Below are 22,694 nucleotides of genomic sequence, written 5' to 3'. Positions count from 1 at the left end.
GCTATGGGGCCCGCCGCATCAGGGGGCCCCATGGCCTGCTCCTGCAATACACTGGGCCCCCTGAGCCGTCATCATTTGCAGCACCGGGTGGCCCTGCTGGTCTCCTGGGTTTTGCAAATGTCCCTTTAACTGCAAGCACTCCTGACCAGAGCTAGCAGTTATGTAGTTATGACTTCACTTGACCGTTTAGTGGTCAGTCGGGGGGGGGAGGGGGGCAATCAAAAGTTTGCTATGGGGCCCAGCCATTTCTAGTTATGCCCCTGATTTACTGCCTGTGAACACTGTTTTGCTACTAACCACTTTTACCCCTCAAGCTCTCCTGTCTTCTATCCTCTACCCCTTTTATTGTGATTGTATATCAGTTTGATGAACACAGTCCTATTTAAGGGGAACTCCGGTGATTTATCATTTACTTCCATTCGAAAACCTCAGGTATTACAGTACTTATCAGCTGCTGTTTGTCCTGCAGGAAGTGATGTATTGTTTCTAGCTTGATTCAGTGCTCTTTTCAGGAACTGTTCAAAGTAGGAGAGGTTTTCTATGGGGATTTACTACTGCTTTGTACAGTTGCTGCCACAGACACAGTTGGCAGCAAAGTGCATCATGTTAGACTGGAAAGAATACACCACTTTCTGCAGGTCACACAGCCACTTGTATGTATTTCAAGACTTGAGATTCTTAAATAGAAGTAACTTACAAATATATATAGTGGATTTGAATTTAAAAAAAAATCATTGAGTTCCCCTTTAAATGCTTAGTGAAGTCCACTGTAAACCTTCCTGTATCATATTAATTACCCTCCACAGCTTTCCTTGTAAAACAGACATATTTCTTGTTCATTTCATCCCCATACACTACAATCTAGTCTATATTTTCCAGACATATTCCCATGGTTTTGTCCTTTTCCATTGTATTTTATGCCTATGCTATTAGGCAGTAAGCATACACGCTCTCTTTTTTTAAATGCCTTAAAACAAGACCCTTGTACTTAATTTTACAGCCATAACATTTTACTGAATGTAAATTACCAGCCTTTTTTCCTTTGAGTTTAGTACTTTCCAAAAACATCCCATAAACAGTTTTTTGATTATTAAGGACATTCTACATCTCCAAAATTTTGTTTGCACATAGCTTCCGGGTGACTGGTGCTTATCGTGCTCCACCGTGATACACTGCTCAGTGTTAGAATGTAACTCTATGTAAAAATAATCGAACTTTATTCAGCCACACATATCTGTGAGATGTTTAAATTGTATCCTGCTTCAAATCATATAAAAATAATACATCACACAAAAAAGTCCCAGAGGACCCCTTTAACCACTAACATGGTTCTCACTTTTCCAAAAAGTGTAATGATACATATTGTGTTAAATTAAAGATAGAGAGATGATATAGTTCTCATTTTTTTAAAATTTGTGTCTTTTCAGATGGCTTTCCTGAAAACATGTATGACAACCCTGCCTTTCAACAAGATGTAAAGCCAGAAAGTAATGGGGTAATAAAGAAGGAGACAGACAAGTAAGTCACATCTCCTCTGTATCGGGCTTTTATATCCCTGGTGATGATTTAAGTGGGGTCAGTCCGTGTTGACAACTACTCACAAAAGAGCATTTATTTTAATCTTTGGTAGGCAATGTAGTGTGATAGTACCTAGTATTGTGCTTATTTCTAGAGACCTGCTCAATAAATCTTTGTGAAGCTGATATTAAAACAAAAAGTCTATATTTTATTATACTGTACGTCAAATGTCTACTTAGTGTCAGTGAGAGTCATTTACAAGGTGGGAAAGTCTGCCATACATCTTTCATGTACATAAGCTTCAAGTTGAGGTCTCTTACAGCCTTAGGATATGTTCACACTGAGCAAAATTGGTGGAATCCTTACCAGAAAGATGTCTACAAAGTACCTACTTCAGTTTCTTATGATGATGTCGTTGGTCTGCATTACCGCATAGACACTGCATCATGGACACATTGCTTTGAAATCTTTCACTGGAAAACCCCTTTAAGCATATACATATATAAAATAATTGTGAACCCCAAGACACTCTAGACACCCACTAAGAAGAACTCTCTCATTGAATGTTGAATGGAAGCTATCATATAGGGCAGGAGGAGCTGAGCAAATGGATTTATAGTTGTGCTGGAAAATATTCAGGATAATTTTGTCATTTATTCATGTAAATCTCCGCTTATTCTAGGCTAAGCAGTCAAGTGGGCGGTCCTCCTCAGTGATTGACAGCTCTCTATAAGCCCACTGGACTGCTTATCCCAGATTAAGCTGCAATATACATGAACAAATGATAAGTTATCCTGAATATTTTCCCACAAAACTATATATCTATGTCTTCATCTCCTCCTGCTCTATAACATTATGTCTGCAGATTGGACTGCATTTTTAATGTAAGGGATTCCCTTTAAAAACATGTCTCCAAAGATGTTATTATGGATAAAGAATTAGCTTACATTTAGCCATAATGATATACCCTCTTCCTTTAGGGCAAATTCCAACCAACTATTGAAGCAATACTATTATCCTTATTTTCTCAAAGAATAGCAATTTTCTGTCTTCTATCAAGGTAGCATGGGACATTTAATGGAAGTGCTGCTCGCATATGCAACATTGGCTTAATCAGGCAGAATATGACATGTTATTTTCTCCTTGTTACTATACACTCTATAAATAATTATATGTGAGCGACATATCCCATCAGCTTCATTCATGAGTCACCTGAACATGTGGGTACATGGACTGACAAGCTTCTGCATAAAGGGAGTAAATTACACACCGATCTCTCATCATAATGAGCAGTCTTGCTCTCCCTAGCCTTTCTCCAGTTTATTACAATATCTCGTGTTCCCAATCCCTTTTTGCTATTTTTATGTATGTAACTCATTCCCCTTAGTTATTTTACTTCTGAGTGCAGAGCGGAGACGTCTCTTTCTTCTGCACAACATGCCTGTGTAAATGACAGCTTTTCAGTTGTTTGTCACGGAGTGCCGTAACCCAGAGCACGTTGCAATTTTTATTTGAGCTACGCGGTGTGTGCTTTTACTGTTCTCAATTCCCTGCTATCTGTTTTTACCTGCTAAGGCAAATATACTGTTATATGAATGCTTATAAACACTGTAGACATGTATGTCTTAATTCCTAGGCTTCCATTTTATTTCCATTAAATTAATTTGCTTCATACGTACCAGATCCGCAGCGGATTTCATTTTCATTCTGCTGCCAGTATGTGACCCAGCCCCTTTAACCCCTCGCTCCCCATCAGCCAGTCAGTGCACGGCAGCACTGATTGGCTGATGTGGAGCGAGGGGAGCCGTGAGCCTCACATACAGCCGCAGCGCCGAGCAGGTAATGTATGTGGGGGGTTAAGGGGCTGGGTTACATATCCGCAGCGTAATTAAAATTTTGCTGCGGATATGTAACCCCATAGACCTTCACACTACCAGGATCCCCATCGGATTTCACTGCAAACTCGCAGTGTGAAGCTACCCTAAAAGTAAAAACTTTACATATTAAGGCTATGTTCACACTACGTAAAACTACGGCTGTAGTTTTCGCCGCAGAACTACGGCCGTAGTTTTGCAGGGTGGAACATAACCTTACTTTCAATGGGATCCCGGCCGGAGCGTTCACACATCGTATACGATCCGGCCGGGATCTATGCGGCGCCGGAAAAAACTGACATGTCAGTTTTCTGCGGCCGGAGTTCAGTGAATTCCGGCCACAGAAAGACCTGTCGGTTCACACAGTGAAGCGAGTGGCTCCGGCCGCTTGCTTCACTGTGGGCTATGGGAAGCTCTAATGCAAGCGTGCGCTGATGCGCCCGCATCAGAGCTCCGTGGCCAGAAAGATCACCCGGCCGGTCACGGAACGGCCGGTCTCATACGTAGTTTGAACATAGCCTAAAACAAGCAATTGGAATGGAATGAGTAGGATTTACAAGGGATCCCATATGTGGCACAGGATTAAGGCTAGGGCTACAGAGATATAGTGACCGTTGTTTAACAGTGGTTAAAAGGTAGATTTATTGTGACATTTGAGTTATGGTCGTGGCCACCTATGTGACCCCATTCACTGACCTTACTTGTCAGTGTGACACAATGATTTATATGATTTATGATTGGTGTCCCTGCAGTGTTTTGGTTGATCTCCCTGAGGTCAACCAGCATCCTTTTGCATGCACTTACTAGACATTGCTCCCACTAGCCAGAAACCTACTCCACACTGATGAGGGGCAAAAACCCTGAAACAGCTGTCTGTGGATGGATGCCTTGCTGAGGTGGTTTCCTTGACTGGAGAACGCCTTTGGCTTGGTTGTTCCTTCCCGGAGGGAAGGTCTGGCTAGTTCACTGTTGTCGAGACATGTGATGATGTCTCTGCAGTGTTCTTTTGCATATTTGATTTCTCAGGGGGCAATGTTCTAGAATACACTGACGTTGAGACACGTGATGGTGTCTCTGCGGTGTTTTGGTTGATCTCCCTGAGGTCAACCAGCGTCCTTTTACAATGATTTATAGTCATTCGACCCTTGTGACAGCCAAACTTGCCCTGTAGCTCTATCTTTACAAATCTTACAAATACAGGCAGGTTATGGATTCCACAGCTATTTTACCTGTTAACCTACTTATATTACTTTAAATGGCTAATCTTATATTCATCCTTAATATGAAACATAGCCAAAAGTTGATGCATCGAAAAAAGATGCAGCTGGAAAGTGATCTGCACAGATAAGAAGTGTCTTTATTAGGCCTAGAGATCAGACTTATTACAGCAAAGTTTCAGGATTATTTTATAATATGGACAGTAAAATTATGGAGAAAAAAAAAACACCAAAAATTCCTGAAAATATGTTTAGCCCTTAGAGGACTGGGCCAATTTACATTTTTGCGTTTTCGTTTTTTCCTCCCTGTGCTTAAAAGGCCATAGCACTTGCATTTTGTTCACCTAGAAACCCACATGAGCCCTTATTTTTTCCGCCACTAATTGTACTTTGCAATGGCAGGCTGATTTTTTTTCATTAAGTACACCGCAAAAGCAGGAAAAAATTAAATGTGTGGTGAAATTGAAAAAAAACAAACATTTTTTTTATTTGGAGGGTTTTTCTTTTTGCACCGTTTGCCCTGGGTTAAAACTGTCTTGTTATATATGTTCTTCAAGTCGTCATTATTACAATGATATGTAACATGTATAACTTTTATTTTATTTGATGACTTTTAAAAAATTCTAACCATTGAACAATATAATATTACAAGTTATGGGCATTAGATTTCCGGTGATACGTTGATCCAGGGATTGTTCTGGTTGCCATTGGAGTCGGGGGGAGTTTTCTCCCTGTGGTGGGGTGGTTGTCGTCTGCCTCGTGGGGGTTTTTGCCTTCCCTGGATCAACACAGTAGGGTTTCCCTAGGTTGAACCTGATGGACTCTTGTCTTCTTTCAACCTTATTTACTATGTTACTATGTTATTGTTAATAAATACATGTTCCTTAAAATCGCTCTATTCCTAGGCTTATAGCGCTTTTATTGGTCTATGGGGCTGTGTCAGGTGTAATTTTTTGCGCCATGATGTGTTCGGTACCTTGATTGCGCACATGTGACTTTTTGATCGCTTTTTATTACAATTTTTCTGGATTTGATGCGACCAAAAATGCACAATTTTGCACTTTGGGCTTTTTTTGCACTTACGCTCTGAAAACCCCTAGGCAGCCCAGGACGTACGGGTACGCCCAGGGTCGTCTAGGGGTTAAGGGCCAGTTCACACGGAGTAAAAGAGGCAGAATTCTTTGGCGGAATCCTGCCAGCCTCTGTGTCATACACGTGGGAGGGCTTGGGCTATGGGAGAGCTTACGTCAATTCTTTGAGCAGAGGCGTGCGAGCCCTCCCATAGACAGCCTGTATGATACTGAGGCTGACGGGATTCTGCAGCGGAGAGTTTAATTGCGGAATTCCACCTCATTTACTCCATTTGAACGGGCCCTAACAAACAAATTTGATTTAATAGGTCATTTTTTGATGACACATCAGTACATTGCAAACTATGGGGGAGATTTATCAAACCTGGTGTAAAGTGGAACCGGCTCAGTTCCCTTTAGCAACCAATCAGATTCTACCTTTCATTTTCCAAAAAGTCTGTGAGGATTGAAAGGTGGAATCTGATTGGTTGCTAGAGGCAACTGAGCTAGTTTCACTTTATACCAGGTTTGATAAATCTCCCCCTATAGGCTTAGATACTCTCTTAGCTAGGGTATTTAGCAGTGTTCAATGCATCAATGTCATACAATGTCTTTAGTAGAATATATAATATGAGATTAAATATAAATAATGTTTTTCATTACTAATCCTTTCAAATTCAAGTGGCTCACTGCCATGTATACGGAGAACACAGTATGGCTATATAAGTCATATGTACCCTGAATATGGGGTTACCCTTAAACAAAATGCAGTTAAAATGTTGAACTTATTTGGGCCTCATCTATGAATACTTTTCCACCTATGACCATGATGGTAATGGTCCACAAGATTAACCCCTATATTTCCTCCACCCAGGTTCTAACCATGCGGCCTCCTTGCATTCCCACCCCTGTACATGGAATAATATAATCATCCTCAAACAATATTGTATGATACTGAGTTTCTGCACATTAGTCTTTAGGTACTGCTGCCTCTCTTGCTCCGTTTTATTTTTTCAAAGTTAATTGCTATAGCAGCAAATGTAATTGCACCTACTGGCTAGGGTTCAGCTATGCTTAATGCTCCACTTGGTATAAAGGCAGATATAAAGGCATTATACACCGGCAATAAAGTATACTAGGGTAATGTGCAATTATGTTTTTAACAACATTTTCATTCTGTTCTTAAGGCTTTGCTTTATAATCCAATGTAGAATTATGTTTGTGCTCACAAAAACCGCTGACTGTTCTAGGCAGAAATTAAACAGCAAAGTGCATTTCTATTATGGATGTAATATATACTGTAAATAAGAAAGTGCAGCCTCATACCTCTACAAAGAATTGCACAATGCCGATGCCTGTACCTTTTCATGTGTATTTATCTACCTTACACTCAAATTGGTTAAATCAGATTGAAAACAGCTGTCCCATAGCAGTCGTGAGAATTAGAACCACAACTTACAATTGTGGGCTTTGCTGATCCAAAACTTTCACTATGTAATGCCTCTATAAAAACAGTTTTCTCTCAATTGGAGCCTGGGGTAAGAGGAGGGTGAATAAAGAGAGAATTTTTGATGGAAAGCAGAGAATATTTCAAGTCCTATAGCGAAAGAGAAAACCATGCCCACCACTTTAGCATGTAGGTCCCAATAAAATGTGTACCACCTGACTTTGATGGATTACCCACATTTCTTATTTTTGTGTCTAAGGTAGTCATACATCAACTAATTTTACCTCATTCAGTTATTCCTTTCTATCTGGAAATACCTGAAATCCTTTTCTTCAGTTGGGTCATGTGATCTCGTGGTGACCCATTTGAAATTACATGTGTTTCTGTGGTCTTAACTGGGAAACCATTTCAGCCAGCAAACCTTTATGATGAAGTAACAGATGGTTCCACACAAACTCTTCACGGGGGGAGGCAGAAGCTCACATTAGCGTTACTGATGAAAGTTCAGCCTTCTTGACTGTATACTTGCAGTTTTTATAGATATACAGTATAAATAGATGTGAATTGTCACACAGTCCTCCCTGCAGGCAGAGATGGTATAGGTTTTAGCTGCCCATGTGATGCTGAGCTGATGCATCGTGGAACTGATAGATATGAAAGGGACACAATGCAGTTTGAAACCTGAGAGTCAAGATAGTGGCTAATCAGAGGTTACATGACCCAGACACAGAGGTCACATGACACCAGAGCTGGTATGAAACAGATGACACAGCAGGAAAAGTGGTGGTGAGTCTGCATTATACAGGGGAAAAAGAATCTGTGAGTGCTTCATTAACTGTTAAAAGTGCTGGGCAGTAGACACACCTATTTTTTTTTGTACTGGGAAGAGTGGAACAGTATAGTAAAAGGAAAAATAATTTTACTATACAGCAGTGGTGTAGCTACTATAGAGGCAGGGTAGGCAGTCGCTATGGGGCCCGGCCAGGAGGGGGGCCCAGGGGAGAAGGTAAGAGCATGTGTCCCTCTGCTTAACCCCTTATGTACTGCAGTGTGTAAGTGACCCAATGTTTACATGCTGCAACACAAAAAAAAGTTTAACAAGCAGAAGACAGAGATCTCTGCTTCACTGCACTGATAACCTCTGACCTTTGTTCTCCAGCTGGCAATCAAGTAGGAAAATGTGCAGAGCTTCGTGCAGACGTCAGGGGTTAAATATAAATATATATATGTATGTGTATATATATATATATATATATATATATATATATATATATATATATATATACACACACAGACACACACACGCAGGGCTTTGTTTTGTGCGTAGGGGAGGAGGGTCCTTTAAAATTTTTTGCTATGGGGCCCCGTAAATCCTAGCTACGCCCCTGCTATACAGCATTAAACACCATTTCAAATAATAAGAAAGCACTTGATTAGGAGTTCCACAAAAAGAAACAAAATAGTGTGGCAGAAATAAAAAATATAAACTTTCCAATGAAGCATATGGGGAGATCATTCATAAAAATTACTGCTTGGTATAGCAGTTTAAAGCAGATATGTATGGGTAGAGGGCGCTGCTGAGTGCATAAGCCTCTTCATTCTAGCTATCGGCAGGTGTCTTAGTACCCCGACCACCACCCATACACGCTTCTGACATGTCACTATGACGCAATAATAATGAGCATGACCATTATTTTTCAACGTCTTTTGCAAACAGACATAATTTTTTAGTTGTTCAGTTTTTATTTTTTTTCACCATTTTTTTTTACCATTTTTACTATTAAATTTAATTGACTTTTCAGTTAAAGACACATCCAAAGGCCACTCAGTCCACCTAAACTAAAATAATGTCATTGCACTGACTGACATCATTTTTTCTTTTCAAAATGGAAAGGAAAAAACATTGTAGAAACATAGTCAGACTGTAAACATTTACATGTATTTAATTTTTTTTCTAGTAAGAAAAAAGGGAAAAAAAAGGAGCCTATGACGATGGTTGGCTTTTTAGAGCTGGTAAGTTTATTGTAAAAACAAACAAAAAACAAATCATTTTTACGTTTAGGGAAAACTCTCTAACATCTCTTACAGACCAAAGGGCATGCTCCCTAATCCACCGCTGTTATTGTTATTTCCTGCAATGTAAAGGGCGGGCATCGCCTAGATTTTCTTTTACTGATTAGAGCCTGATAATAAACAAGTTTTTTTTTTTTTTTCTATTCTGTTTCTAATCTGATTGTAATTTTTAACTTTTTTTTCTTTGTACATTGTTATGGGGGCTGCCATCTTGGCTGAGCTGTTTAACAGCATTTAGAGATATGTAGTAGTAATAATAATAATCATTATTATTATTATTATTATTATTATTCCATTATTGTGTATTATTATTATTATTATTATTATTATTATTATTAAATTTAGTAAAAAAATAAAACATTTTGGTGATGTTTTAAAAATACCCGTATTTTCCAGCGTATTAGACGACTGGGTGTATAAGACGACCCCCAACTTTTCCAGTTCAAATATAGAGTTTGGGATATACAGTACATGCTGCTTAAGACTACTCCTCTTCCAGCACACACCAAATAAAAATTTATAAAAAACATCAGACAGCAGCGATATCTGAGAGGCAGAGAAGGAGGTACAGTAATACCGGTAGGATACAAGGGCGGGTCAGACAGGTGAAAGAGGTGTGTTTTTCTGGGCACAGCGCCACTCTACCGTATCTCTTTTTTTCCCATACCCCAGACACCTGCAGCTTGCTCGACCCTTCATACGGTCGCCGCATACGGCAGGGATGCAGCCGTTTTCGAGCTCCCCCCACTGTATGTGGCGACAGCAGATTTTCCAGTCCAGTTCCTAATTTTTTCGCCCTATAAGACGACACCCGCCGTATAGGACGACCCCTGACTTTTAAGAACATTTTCTTGGGTTAAAAAGTAGTCTTATAGGCAGGAAAATACTGTACTTTTCTGACGACATGTTTCCTTTAAGTGGGGGGGGGGGGAACAGTCATACATGTGCACGAGATGCAGCCATTTTTATGCTTTTTGCAAGTCTTTTTTTTTTGTTTTTTTTACAGCTATAACTTGATACAGTGGATATAAGATGATCTGAACTTTTTTTTGTATGAATCATAATGACCATCTTAGTCTTTGCCATACAATATAAACTACATGTAAGATATTTTCATTCCCTTCCAGATCCGCTATGCAGATGTTTGGGATATATTATTGATGGTTGTTGGCATGTTAGCTGCTCTTGCCTCTGGCGTTGGGCTCCCTTTAATGATCATAATCTTTGGGCAGATGACAGATGCTTTCGTCAGTAGTGGTATTAGTATAAACGGTAAGCATTTTTATTTTTATAGAGTTGTGGCATCTTATCTAAACAATTGATCTTTCTCACTTCTATTCATGTCTGTCAATCACTTATATGTTACTTATAGTCTTCTCCTTGGCCTTAATACTTGAATCGATATTCGAGGAAACCTATTTACAGAAAACCATGAACCTGTGTTTATGCTAAAGAAGCTATTATACTCAGTTATGCATACACTAAATAATATTACCCATAATCCATTACATTAGAAATGTTTTATGACTAATTTCCCTCCTTTTCTCTCTATAAAGTTACTGCATTGAACATAACTGTTGTGCCAGGAGAATGTAATCAGAAGTATATTGGATCTATGGACATAGAAGCGGAAATGACAAAGTAAGGCAATATTGCAACTTTCTTTGTATGACATTTGTCAGGTTGTAGCTATGTATTAAAGGGGTTATCCAGCGCTACAAAAACATGGCCACTTTCCCCCTACTGTTGTCTCCAGTTTGGGTGGGGTTTTGAAGCTCAGTTCCATTGAAGTAAATGGAGCTTAATTGCAATCCACACCTGAACTCGAGACAACAGTAGGGGGAAAAGTGGCCATGTTTTTGTAGCGCTGGATAACCCCTTTAATGTCCTTCTACTGCTGTAGGTAGGTAGCGTCACATTCTTACTTACCATAAGCTATTGTGTTTGATACCCATTGTCCAGGACCATTGGTGGTCATACTATGAATGTCATGAGGCTCCCACAAAAAGACAACTTAGCCTTTTACCCTTTTCCCCCTTTTCCCATTTGCTGTAATCAATGTATACAGTGCTTGGTCTTTCATACAGCAACGTGGAAAAATGTAAAGGGGAACAGTCAATAGTTAATGCAGCTTTCAAATCCTGCAAGTGATTGCTCCTATGGGTGATGCAGCTTAGGCTTCATTTACATGACTGTGCCACCATTTACTGCATTGAAAGTAAAGGACCCCATTGACTTTAGTGGTTCGAAAGTAGTCAACCAGGGACTAAGTTCGGGTCATTTTCTGAACATATAAGTGTGTGTTTTTGAGTGCAAAAGTGTAATGTACTGCAAGAAATTACCAAAACGTAGCCACTTTTTGACTATATTTGGGCCATTGAAGTTAATAGAGCATTCCATTTTAAAGTTTGTCACTATGGCACAATCATAATGTGGCTAAAGCCTTAGCACTGGTCTATCCTGGTGTGTAGACTCTGAGAGCGTGCACCATAACTTACCTATCATGCGCTATACACAAGGAGTGTACAGTAATTTATGGGTGGAATCAGTGCCCCTGCACCTTTTAATATAGTGTACGCTATATTGAAATTATGCGTTATTTCTGAACAATTTTTAAAATACTACTCATAATTTATATATACAATGATTTTGTTATACACAATGTTAATGCAAAGGTAAGATTGCATTAAGGCTGGCATGGCTGGCAACAGGTTTCCTCGTAGATAAGTTTTCTGATTATTGAATTGCTTTCATGATGTATCTAATATTAGGTAGTTTAATGTCGTCTTTGCCTATTTACAACAAAGTTTGTTTCCTATAACTCAAAGTTTTTTTTTAACATCCTAAAGGACAACAAGAGATGAACATGAATGAACCATGGCTTTACTATTATTTTTTCTTCTTCCTCCTCAGATACGCTTACTATTATATTGCCATTGGCGGTGCAGTGTTTGCACTGAGTATTTTACAGATCTGGACCTTTCTGGTGTCTGCTACAAGACAGACTCATAGGATTCGGCAATGGTTTTTCAAAGCCGTGCTTCATCAGGATATGGCCTGGTTTGACTCCACCCAAATTGGCACCCTAAACACCAGACTAACAGAGTAAGAGAGTGCATTGATAGCCAAAGGAAACACATTGAGGCAGAATTGTCCAGAGCAGGTGTAGATTTCTGTGCACGCCATGTGACAGGTGCAGGTCCTGCTGGATTTACCAAGAGGCATGCTCCTTTTAGTAGATCCAATGGGGTGAATGAGGTTAGGGCTTTATTTAAGAGTGGCATATGACTATGCTGGTCTTGATAAACCTCCCCCATTATGTACCTAGATGTCACAGAATTATGCTGTATAGCAACTAGGGGAATTGGTGACTTGTTTGGCTTAAATATTTATAGAGATTTTAATTATTTGAATCCACCTTTTGTGGAACAGACCAACATTAATAACCATGCACCTGGTCCTCTTATCATGAAGCTACATCATGTACTATATTCGTACTAATACATATATTTACACTGAGGTCTGAAAATATTCATTTTAAATACAACATTTAGAATTTTGATTCAGTCTAAATTCAGTTAGAATAAAAAGTGGCTTAAAAAAAGTCATTGATGACACTCGGAGAACTCCTAGGTTTCAGAACTTTTATATTAAAGCGACTCCGTACCCACAATCTGACCCCCCCCCCCTCCCAAACCACTTGTACCTTCGGATAGCTGCTTTTAATCCAAGATCTGTCCTGGGGTCCATTCGGCAGGTGATGCAGGTATTGTCCAAAAAAATACTTTTAAACTTAAAGCCCGTGCCAAACGGGAGTATCTGTGCCCTAACTTTGCACCACCCCTCCGTCCCTCCTCCCCACCCTCTTCATCATTAGGAATGCCACTGAAACATTTTCTCCATGCAGAACATTGCACAGGTCCTTAACAATCCAGCCCATGTGCCGGGCTAAACAGATGGTAATTAGGAAACAATCTGCCTGGAGCATTCCTAATGATGAGGAGGGTGGGGAGGAGGGACAGAGAGGTTGTGCAAAGTTAGGGCACAGATACTCCCATTTGACACAGGGCTTCAAGTTTTAAAGTATTTTTTTAGGACAATAACTGCATTACCTGCCGAACGGACCCCAGGACAGATCTTGGATTAAAAGCAGCTATCAGAAGGTACAAGCGGTTTGGGGGTCAGATTGTGGGTAGAGAGTCGCTTGACAAGGCATGAGATGTGAGGCTTTGGAGGGCAAGAGATTCATCTTAAATATATTTTTTTAAATTTGGATTCCACAAATAAACAACTTAACAAGTCAAATTAGATTTGATTGTCTCAAACTAATAATTTTTATTTATTAATTATTTCCATTACTTATTTTTTTTCAGTGATATTAACACCATTCATGAAGGACTTGGGGACAAGATTTGTATATTTGCTCAGTACTTTTCCACTTTCATAGCTGGAATAATCATTGGATTTGTGAATGGCTGGAAACTGACATTAGTCATTATGTCAGTGAGTCCACTTCTTGGTATATCTGCGGCAATCTGGTCTAAGGTAAGCTGGGTGACTTATTTCATATCATTAAAGAACCTGAATTAAAAAAAAAGGAAAAGAAATGTAACATGAATATTTTCAATAAAATGTGTTGGTATTTGTTTTGTAAAAAAATTAATGTCTTTTTTTTTTATTTAAAATGATTTTTTTTCAGATATTTGTTTATTTTAACCTATAAATAAATCCTACAACCAAAAAAGATGTTGGGCAATATTCTTAAACTATTAAATCAAATCAAAGCTTTATTGTTACATACAAAAAAACATGTTTTAAAACCATATTAAAAAAAGGGGGAAGCATAAAATGATACAGTACATACATTGGATGGCTTACAGGGTAAAAAATTGATGAATAATGTGTGCTCTATATACTAAATTAAGTTGATGGTATATCACTCTATCTATATATCTAGATCACTCTATCTATATATCTAGATGTATATACTGCGAGTGCAAGTTTAGAACAAAGTAATATAAACAAAGTAAGGTAATGAAAAAATGTGTAAAAAAATATATATACAAAAAGGAGTATACTGAAACCTCCGGGTATGAATGTATTCTGCCTGGTAAGACTACTCACCCAATGCTGTGTTTCGCTATACAAGCTTTGTCAAGGGTAGTGGTAATCAGGTAGCTTGTCTATTTTATGTCTCCATACACCAATCACACATTTGCTGCACAGCTGACAGTCACCTCCACAATCAACTCAGAACCAATCATGTTTACCTTTACTTAAGTCAGGTATCCCGCCCCCAAGTAAAGGTAAACATGATTGGTTCTGAGTTGTGGAGGTGACTGTCAGCTGTGCAGCGAATGTGTGATTGGTGTATGGAGACATAAAATAGACAAGCTACCTGATTACCACTACCCTTGACAAAGCTTGTATAGCGGAACCCATCAACTTAATTTAGTATATAGAGCATACATTAGTCATCTATTTTTTGCCCTGTAAGCCATCCAATGTATGTACTGTATCATTTTATGCTTCCCCCTTTTTTTTAATACGGTTTTAAAACATGTTTTTGTATATAACAATAAAGCTTTGATTTGATTTAATAATTTAAGAATATTGTCCAGCATCTTTTTTTGGTGTAGGATTTATATATTGTTTGATGTATATGGACATCAGTTACTAGTAGTCCTCTTTAGGTTACTTTATTTTAACCTATACAATATGCAATAATCAGCACTTCTTTCACTATTTTTGTATCACAGGCGGACATATTCAATATAAAAAAAAAAAAAAAAAAATTATATATATATATATATATATATATATATATATATATATATATATAATGTATTGTGCTTATGTGTGCTAACAATCTAAAATAAAACTATACTTACCTACCCCAGGGCCCTCCTGGGCCTCTTTTCCTCTTTCCTTTTCTCTTTTGTCTTTCCTCTTCTTTTGGCCCTTCACTCTTCTTCCTTCATCCTGCTTCCTAGAAGAACGGTTCAACGCAGGATCTGTGGGCTCAGCCAATCACTAACTGCAGTGATGCACTAACTGCATCTTGGGAAGTTACTGGCTGAACCCACAGGTCCTGCACCAAGCCGCCCGTCTCAGAAGCAGAATGAAGAAAGAAGATTGTGGGCAAAAGGGACAGGGACAGCAGTTGTGGGGGGCCAGCAGAGGACATGGGGGTAGGTAAGTATGCATTTATTTCCTAATATATATATATAATGTTGAGGTAGGTTAAAGTAGGAAATATATAAAGTAGAGTTGAGTGAACTTCGAACTTCTAATCAAATGCAACACATTGAAGGCCAAATGAACTTGAGTATGCTCGAAGTTAGCTCAACTCTAATATATAGTTTGTTTTTTTTTTTTACCCACACCTTGGAATGTCCCTTTAACACTGCAGGAAGTACAATTCCATGATAGAGGTTGTGAAAGTATTTCTCAGAAGTGATATAAGGCAAGCAAAATGCAAGAGTAAAAAGTTCACTTACAATCCTTTCAGAAAGTCTTCAGGCCCTATAACTCTTTTGACATTTTATGTTATGGCCTTGAGCTCAAATATTAGGTTTTTGTCATCATTCTGCACTCAGTACCCCATTATAACAAAGAATGTTAAAAATCTTTGCAGATTTAATGAAAAGGGAAAAAAATTAAATACTGCATTGAAAGTGTTTTAGACCCTTTACTCAGCACATACAGTAATTAGAGCCCCTTTGGCAGTGATTACAGCTCCCAATCTTCCTGGGTATTATGCTAGAAGGTGTGCACATTTCTATTCGCTGTCATGTGGATAGGAACCATCAGTGGCAGTAGGGCTGTTTGATTGGATTCAAGTCAGGTTTCTGGCTGCCACTCAGACTTTAGGTCCAGAACTCTCTGGACAGTGGCCCTGGGCTGTCTACCCAACCTGGACTTGACTTTCTGGAGATTTCTCCCATCTTCACACATGATCTTTGCAGCTAAGCCAGAGTGACCATTGGGTTCTTAGTCACCTCTCTTACTTCCCTTCTTCTTTGATTACTTAGTTTGGCAGGGGGAGCAGCTCTTGGAATAGTTCTGTTTTTCCCTAAAGTTCTTCCATTCGCTTTGTGCTTTTGGGAACCTTCAGTGCAGCAGAATTATTATCCCCTTCTCCTGATCTGTGCCTCCACGCCATCCTGTCTCTGAGCTAGTCTCTACAGGCAGTTCTTTTCTCCTCATGGCTTGGTTTCTGATCTGAGATGTAGTATCAGCTGTGAGAACGTATACACAAAAAGGGCCATGGCTTTCCAAATTATGTCCAATCCACTGAATTTGCCATCAGTGACTCCAATCAAGGTGCGGAAACATCTCAAGGATGATTGAATGAAATGGGGCCCAGAGAGAGAAATTTTAAGTGTCATAGCAAAGGGTGTGATTACTTATGTCTATGTGGAATTTTAGTTTTTCCTTTTACGTAAATTTGCAAATATTTCTAAAATTCTGTTTTCACGTTCTTATTGTGACATATTAAGTTAAGACTGATGCGGGAAAACTTTCTGCATGCATTTTATTTTGATCTGTCCAGATTTTTCTGATTATCTTCCATGTTAATTATAATTATATACAGCTACAGCAAATAAATTCATTTTGTGTGTTCCTTCTTTACAGCTACTCGCTACATTTACAACAAAAGAATTGTCTGCATATGCCAAAGCTGGAGCTGTAGCAGAGGAGATCCTTACAGCAATACGGACAGTTGTTGCATTTAATGGACAGGAAAAGGCACTTAATCAGTAAGTAACTATATTATTACATTTTTTCATTGCCAAATCTTTTACGTACAGTCGTGTTTAAGTAAACCAGTGGTAAATCTTCGTTTGCACTGTAGCAATGACAATGCATATCTTTCTTTTAGCTAAAGGTGATAAGCTATATTGTGTTAAACTGTATGCTTCATATATATATCATTACATGGAATCTCCATGAACATGGATCCTTCAGTGCAAATTTTAAATCTGCATAATGCCAATTTATATTGCGCCAGATTTTTTTTGGATTTTCTTCATTGACTTAGGGCCCTATTTCACGGGTTAATCAATAATGTCAACGAGCGCCGATCTGCTAGATCGGCGCTCGTTTACTGGGCCTATTCCACAGCCTGATGATCATTTAGCAAGGGCTGCAGGGACATTGTTTCCAATATCCTTGCAGCCCTTGTAGCATACATTACCTAGCAGGGTTTCTCCTCCGCTCCGTCAGACCGGTCAGCCAATCACTGGCCGCTGCAGCCAGCCTGTGATTGGCTGAATGGTCTGATAGCTCAGTCAGGCCGCACCAAAGCTGCTGCTGCACGCGGGACCGGAATGAAGACGGAGCGGAGGAGAAGCCCTGCTAGGTAATGTATGCTGCTTGAATCGTTGGTCGCCCGCTGTGCATCGCTATTCCACGCGGCGATGCGCGGTGGGTGACCGATGATTTTAGGTTTGGGCCTAAATAAACGATCAGCCAATGACACGATCATCGGCTGACCGTTTTCTCTATTCCTCCGAGCAATAATGGGCCGATTATCGCTCCGTGGAATAGGCCCCTTAAAGTCAGCTTAGTTTTAGGCTTAGTGGGCAGAATAAAAACTGCAAGATATCATGATTATTTAAAAAAATTAGATGGTGAAAAACAATAGATCTGAATTTTCGGATGGCACTGGTAGTTTACAACTTTACGAAGAAATATTGAAGATGATTGCTTCCTTTTCTCTGCCAGGTATAATGTAAACTTAAGAGATGCTAAGAAAGTTGGCATAAAAAAGTCAATTACAACTAATGTGTCCATGGGACTCACTCAGTTTCTCATCTTTGGAGCATACGCTTTGGCTTTCTGGTATGGAACCAAACTCACAGTTGATGAACCCAATGCATATACCATTGGCAAAGTTTTAATTGTAAGTGAAATTTTTTTTCTCTTCTGTATTATTTTAATGATTAATACTCAAACTGACATGTCATGTGTGACACATATTGATTAACCATAACATTGAATACATCTGCCTAATATTGTGTAGCTCCCCACTGCCAAAATAACCCATTTAACCATAGCCAGCATTAACTTTTTAAGCATTTTGTGTTACTGTGGGATGAGACAAGGTGCTCCCCAGACACATCACCGAGCCTTGGGCGCCCAAGACCATATCACTGGTTCATCACATGCCATACCATTATTGGTAGGTAGCAGCCACTATGTAGTGGTAATGCCCCATTATCCTTTTTTTTGGAGATGCTCTGACCTGATGATGTAGTCATAACAATTTGGTCCATGTCATACTTGCTCAGATTTCTACACTTGCCCAGTTTTATTGCTTTCAACGCATCAGTGTCAAAACTGTTAGTTTTTTTCCCCCTACATGGGGTTTTATTATTTAACCCCTTTATGCCAAAGGTCATTAATGTACGGATGTCTAGGTCAAATTGAAGCAATATTCCTCCTCGTCTTCTAAGAGCTATAACACTTTTTTTTTTTTTCCCCCACCTACAGTGCTGGGTAGTGTGTCATTTTTGTGCCATGATCTCTAGTTTTTATTGGTATCATATTAGTGCAGGATTTTAGTGTGGGATTTTGGGGGGTTAACTGGACAAATGGGGGATACTGGGGCTAACTACACACATGGGGGATGCTGGGGCTAACTACACACATGGGGGATGCTAGGGGGGCTTAACCCCTTAACGACCATGGGCGTATATTTTCGCCCTGCGGTCGGTAAGGGTGTTCAGAGCGGGGCTGCACGGCGACCCCGCTCTGAACCGTGCCCGCTAATAAGGTAATCGGATGCAGCTGTCAAAGATGACAGCTGCATCCGATTACCGGATCCAGCGCTTCCCAGGTGTCTAGTGGCGGAGATCGCTCCCCGGGACATTGTCCCGGAGGAGCGATCTCCGTGTGTGAAGCCGGCCGGGGTCTGCGCCAAGATGGCGTCGTCCCCGGCTCTGCACTCGTTTGTTTTTGGCTGCAGCAGCCGAAAGCATCCGAGTGCCGATCTCATTGATCTTTGCTGTATAAGTATACAGCAAAGATCTCAATGAGCGATCAAAGTGTATATACTAGAAGTCCCCCAGGGGGGCTTCCAGTATATGTGTTAAAAAAAATAAATAAAGTGTTGTCAATAAAAAGCCCCCTCTCTTAATAAAAGTCTGAATCACCCCCCTTTTCCCAAGTTATAAATAAAAATAAATAAATAAACATGTTTGTTATCGCCGCGTGCATAATCGCCCGAAATATTATTTAATCAAGGTACCGATTGATGGTAAACATCATAGCGCAAAAAATTACACCTCACAAAGCCCCATAGACTAAATGATAAAAGCGTTATAAGCCTGGGAAGGAAGCGATTTTAAGGAACATATATTTGTTAACAATGGCTTGAATTTTTTACAGGCCATCAGATAAAAAAAAAGTTATACATGTTATATATATCGATTTAATCGTATTGACTTGACGGACATATGTAACATGTCAGTTTTACCCCAGGGCGAATGACGTAAAAACAAATGCCCCCCAAATAAACAAAATGCATTTTTTTTTTTCAATTTAACCACACATTGAATTTTTTCCTGCTTTTTCCTTCCTTTGGCCAAGTGCTATGGCCTTTTAAGCACAAGGAGGAAAAAATGAAAACGCAAAAAATGAAATTGGCCCAGTCCTTAAGGGGTTAATTTGCTGACATGGGGGGAAGGGGTTTAAAGGGGTTGTTCGGCACTTCTGACATTTGACATTTTGCTGCAGTAATAAGAAAGAGCCTATTCTCACCACACCTGTTGTCCTCCTGTGGCATTTCTACCCCCGCCCCTCTGCGCTGCCCACTGCTCCTTCTGTGGTGAACCCGTATCAGCGGTGACAGCCCGCTCAGCTAATCACTGACTGAGATGGGACAGCAATGCGACCAGTGATCAGCTAAGCGGTCTGTCACCCCTGATACGAGTTTACCACAGAAGGGGAGGTGGTCAGCGCAGGGAAGTGGTAGAGATGCCGTGGGAGGACCCCAGGTGTCATATATATATATATATATATATTTTGGCTACAGGGCAGATTTGAAAAAATCACCCCCCCCCCAAAAAAAATAAAATAAATTATATAATATATATATATTTTTAATCAGAACCTATAATTGGGGGGGGGGGTGCTTTTTTCAAATCAGCCCTGTAGCCAAAATGACGTAGAAACTGCCCTGGTGTAAGTGATCAGGACTGGTCTCGATCAGTCTGTGACAGATGCTTATCCGGTCACTGACTTCCTTAAACGCTGCGATCACTATGCATGGCGGCGTTTAAGAGATTAATGACATCGTGACCGCGGCTGCTTGTCATTAGCTCCGGCACAGGCCACACTGATGTGTGTGGGACCGGTTGGAGCGGTCTCTCACACATTTAAAGCCCCTTCACTACAGGAACGTGTGTATGTATAAGTATGTATGTATGTGTATATATATATATATATATATATATATATATATATATTCCTACTGTACGAGGCATCTGCAGTAGGAACATATATACACAGAGAATGGACATGAAGGGGTTAAAATTAGAGCTAAAATTACAGCCTTGTTTTGTTCCTTTTAACAGGTCTTTTTCTCAGTGCTCATCGGAACATTTTCCCTTGGTCAAGCAGCTCCTAACCTAGAAAGCATCTCTAATGCACGTGGAGCTGCTTACGAAGTATACAGACTTATCAATAAGGTACAGTTGGCACACACAACATGGGTCATACAATGAACACCTAATATAAAAGGATGAATGTATAAAATGAATACTGGATAAGGCTATGTTCACACTACGTATATTTTCGTTAAGCTACGGCCGTTGTTGCCGATTGCAACAATGGTCGTGATTAATACGAAAATATACGTTGCGTTGCCGCCTATGGAATCCCTGCCGAAGTGTGTACAGATAGTGTGCAGCGGAGAGTTCTGATGCGGGCGCACACGGATGCACTGGCATCAGAACTCAGCGGCGCTTAAGATCATCTGGCCGGTATTGCAGTACGGGACGGGATTATCCTTTTTGGGACCGGCAATTTCGTGACCCAGACGGGTCATGGAATGGCCAGTCTCTTACAAGGTCTGAACAAGGCCTTAGGCTGCCTTCACACATAACAGATTCGCAGCGAGATGCGCTGCAGATGTCTGTCCTGTACACTCTATGAGCATGCAAACTCGTAGCGGGATGGACATAGAGTGTACTGGGCAGGGATCCACAGTGGATCTCTCTGCGAATTTGCAGCAAGAAATCCGCTGTGGATCCGTTAGGTGTGAAGGCAGCCGGCTGGGTTCACACTATGTATATTTGAGGCTGTATTTGGTCCTCATGTCAGGTCCTCATAGCAACCAAAACCAGGAGTGGATTGAAAACACAGAAAGGCTCTGTCCACACAATGTTGAAATTGAGTGGATGGCCGCCATATAACAGCCGTTGTTTTAAAATAACAGCACATATTTGGCATTAAATGACGGCCATCCACTCAATTACAACATTATGTGATCAGAGCCTTTCTGTGTTTTCAATCCACTCCTTGTTTTGGTTGCTATACAGCCTCAAACATACAGCCTCAAATATACGTAGTGTGAACATAGCCTAAAGCTGTATTCATTCTTCATAAAAGTTATGAAACTTGCTTACCAATACTAGCTTCATTGATTTAACCAGTGCAGCACACATTTGTGAATCAGCTACACCATTCAATAGTATTAAAATCATATAACTTAAACTGAATATAAAAAGTGGCCTATTACCAGGATACATTTAAATAGACAATTATATTATCTGTATAACATTTAAAATGGACAAGAATATAATTAACATAACTTTACACAACATGAAAACAGCAATTTTGGTCCAACATCATAAATTAGCAAATGTAAAATCGTGTTACATAATTTTGTGCATTGTTCTATAAGAAACGCTTGAAATGCTGAGCTAACCCTCTAAATTCTAAATGCAACAAGGACTCTTGCCTAAAGGAAATAAAATGACAGCAAACCCAAATGGAAGAGTTGTAAGGCTAGAGGCTCAGCTTTTAAGTAGTGTTTATAGATATAATCTAAGAATCATATCTTTACTTTTAAAGATAAGTGGATGCTAAAATATCCAAACATATGTTCACTTGCCTCCTGGTTACAAATTAGTTTATGTCCTTAAATAAACTGTTAGGCTTTTATGAGACAACTCGGCTTTAGCCGAATTTACGATTACGATAATTGTCATAACCCAATTTATAAACTAAGGAATAACAAGTTGATCATTGAGGTCCTACATCTAGGATCACCACAAGTAATGTGAATGTGGGGAAATTGTCACCCCAAATAAACAGAGCTCACAGTGCATGTGTGGTCAGGGCTCCATTCATTCTCTATGGGGCTTTTGAATATTGCCAAATTAAGCAATCATTTTCGGTGACAATTTTCCCATGTTTTCAGTCCCAGTGGTCATACCCTCACAGAGTAGCTTACCACCTACTCAGTGCAAAGCGGGTAACTTTA

At 39.7% G+C, this 22,694-nt stretch overlaps 1 protein-coding gene across 1 annotated transcript in view; it reads left to right on the top strand.

The window, feature by feature from the left end:
* Window positions 1-22,694, top strand: part of LOC138798591 (ATP-dependent translocase ABCB1-like) — a 50,077-nt gene that overhangs the window by 7,459 nt on the left and 19,924 nt on the right. The window contains exons 3-11 of the mRNA XM_069979107.1: window positions 1,428-1,518; window positions 9,085-9,139; window positions 10,327-10,471; window positions 10,756-10,840; window positions 12,113-12,304; window positions 13,573-13,744; window positions 16,838-16,962; window positions 17,930-18,107; window positions 20,782-20,895. Of these exons, the coding sequence (XP_069835208.1) occupies window positions 1,428-1,518; window positions 9,085-9,139; window positions 10,327-10,471; window positions 10,756-10,840; window positions 12,113-12,304; window positions 13,573-13,744; window positions 16,838-16,962; window positions 17,930-18,107; window positions 20,782-20,895 (1,157 nt within the window). The remainder of the gene's footprint in view (window positions 1-1,427; window positions 1,519-9,084; window positions 9,140-10,326; window positions 10,472-10,755; window positions 10,841-12,112; window positions 12,305-13,572; window positions 13,745-16,837; window positions 16,963-17,929; window positions 18,108-20,781; window positions 20,896-22,694) is intronic.

The sequence above is a fragment of the Dendropsophus ebraccatus genome, chromosome 8, assembly GCF_027789765.1.
Source record: "Dendropsophus ebraccatus isolate aDenEbr1 chromosome 8, aDenEbr1.pat, whole genome shotgun sequence".
In the NCBI taxonomy this organism is placed as follows: Eukaryota; Metazoa; Chordata; class Amphibia; order Anura; family Hylidae; genus Dendropsophus; species Dendropsophus ebraccatus.
The sequence above is the reverse complement of the archived record's forward strand: the minus strand, read 5'-3'. Positions and strand labels throughout refer to the sequence as shown.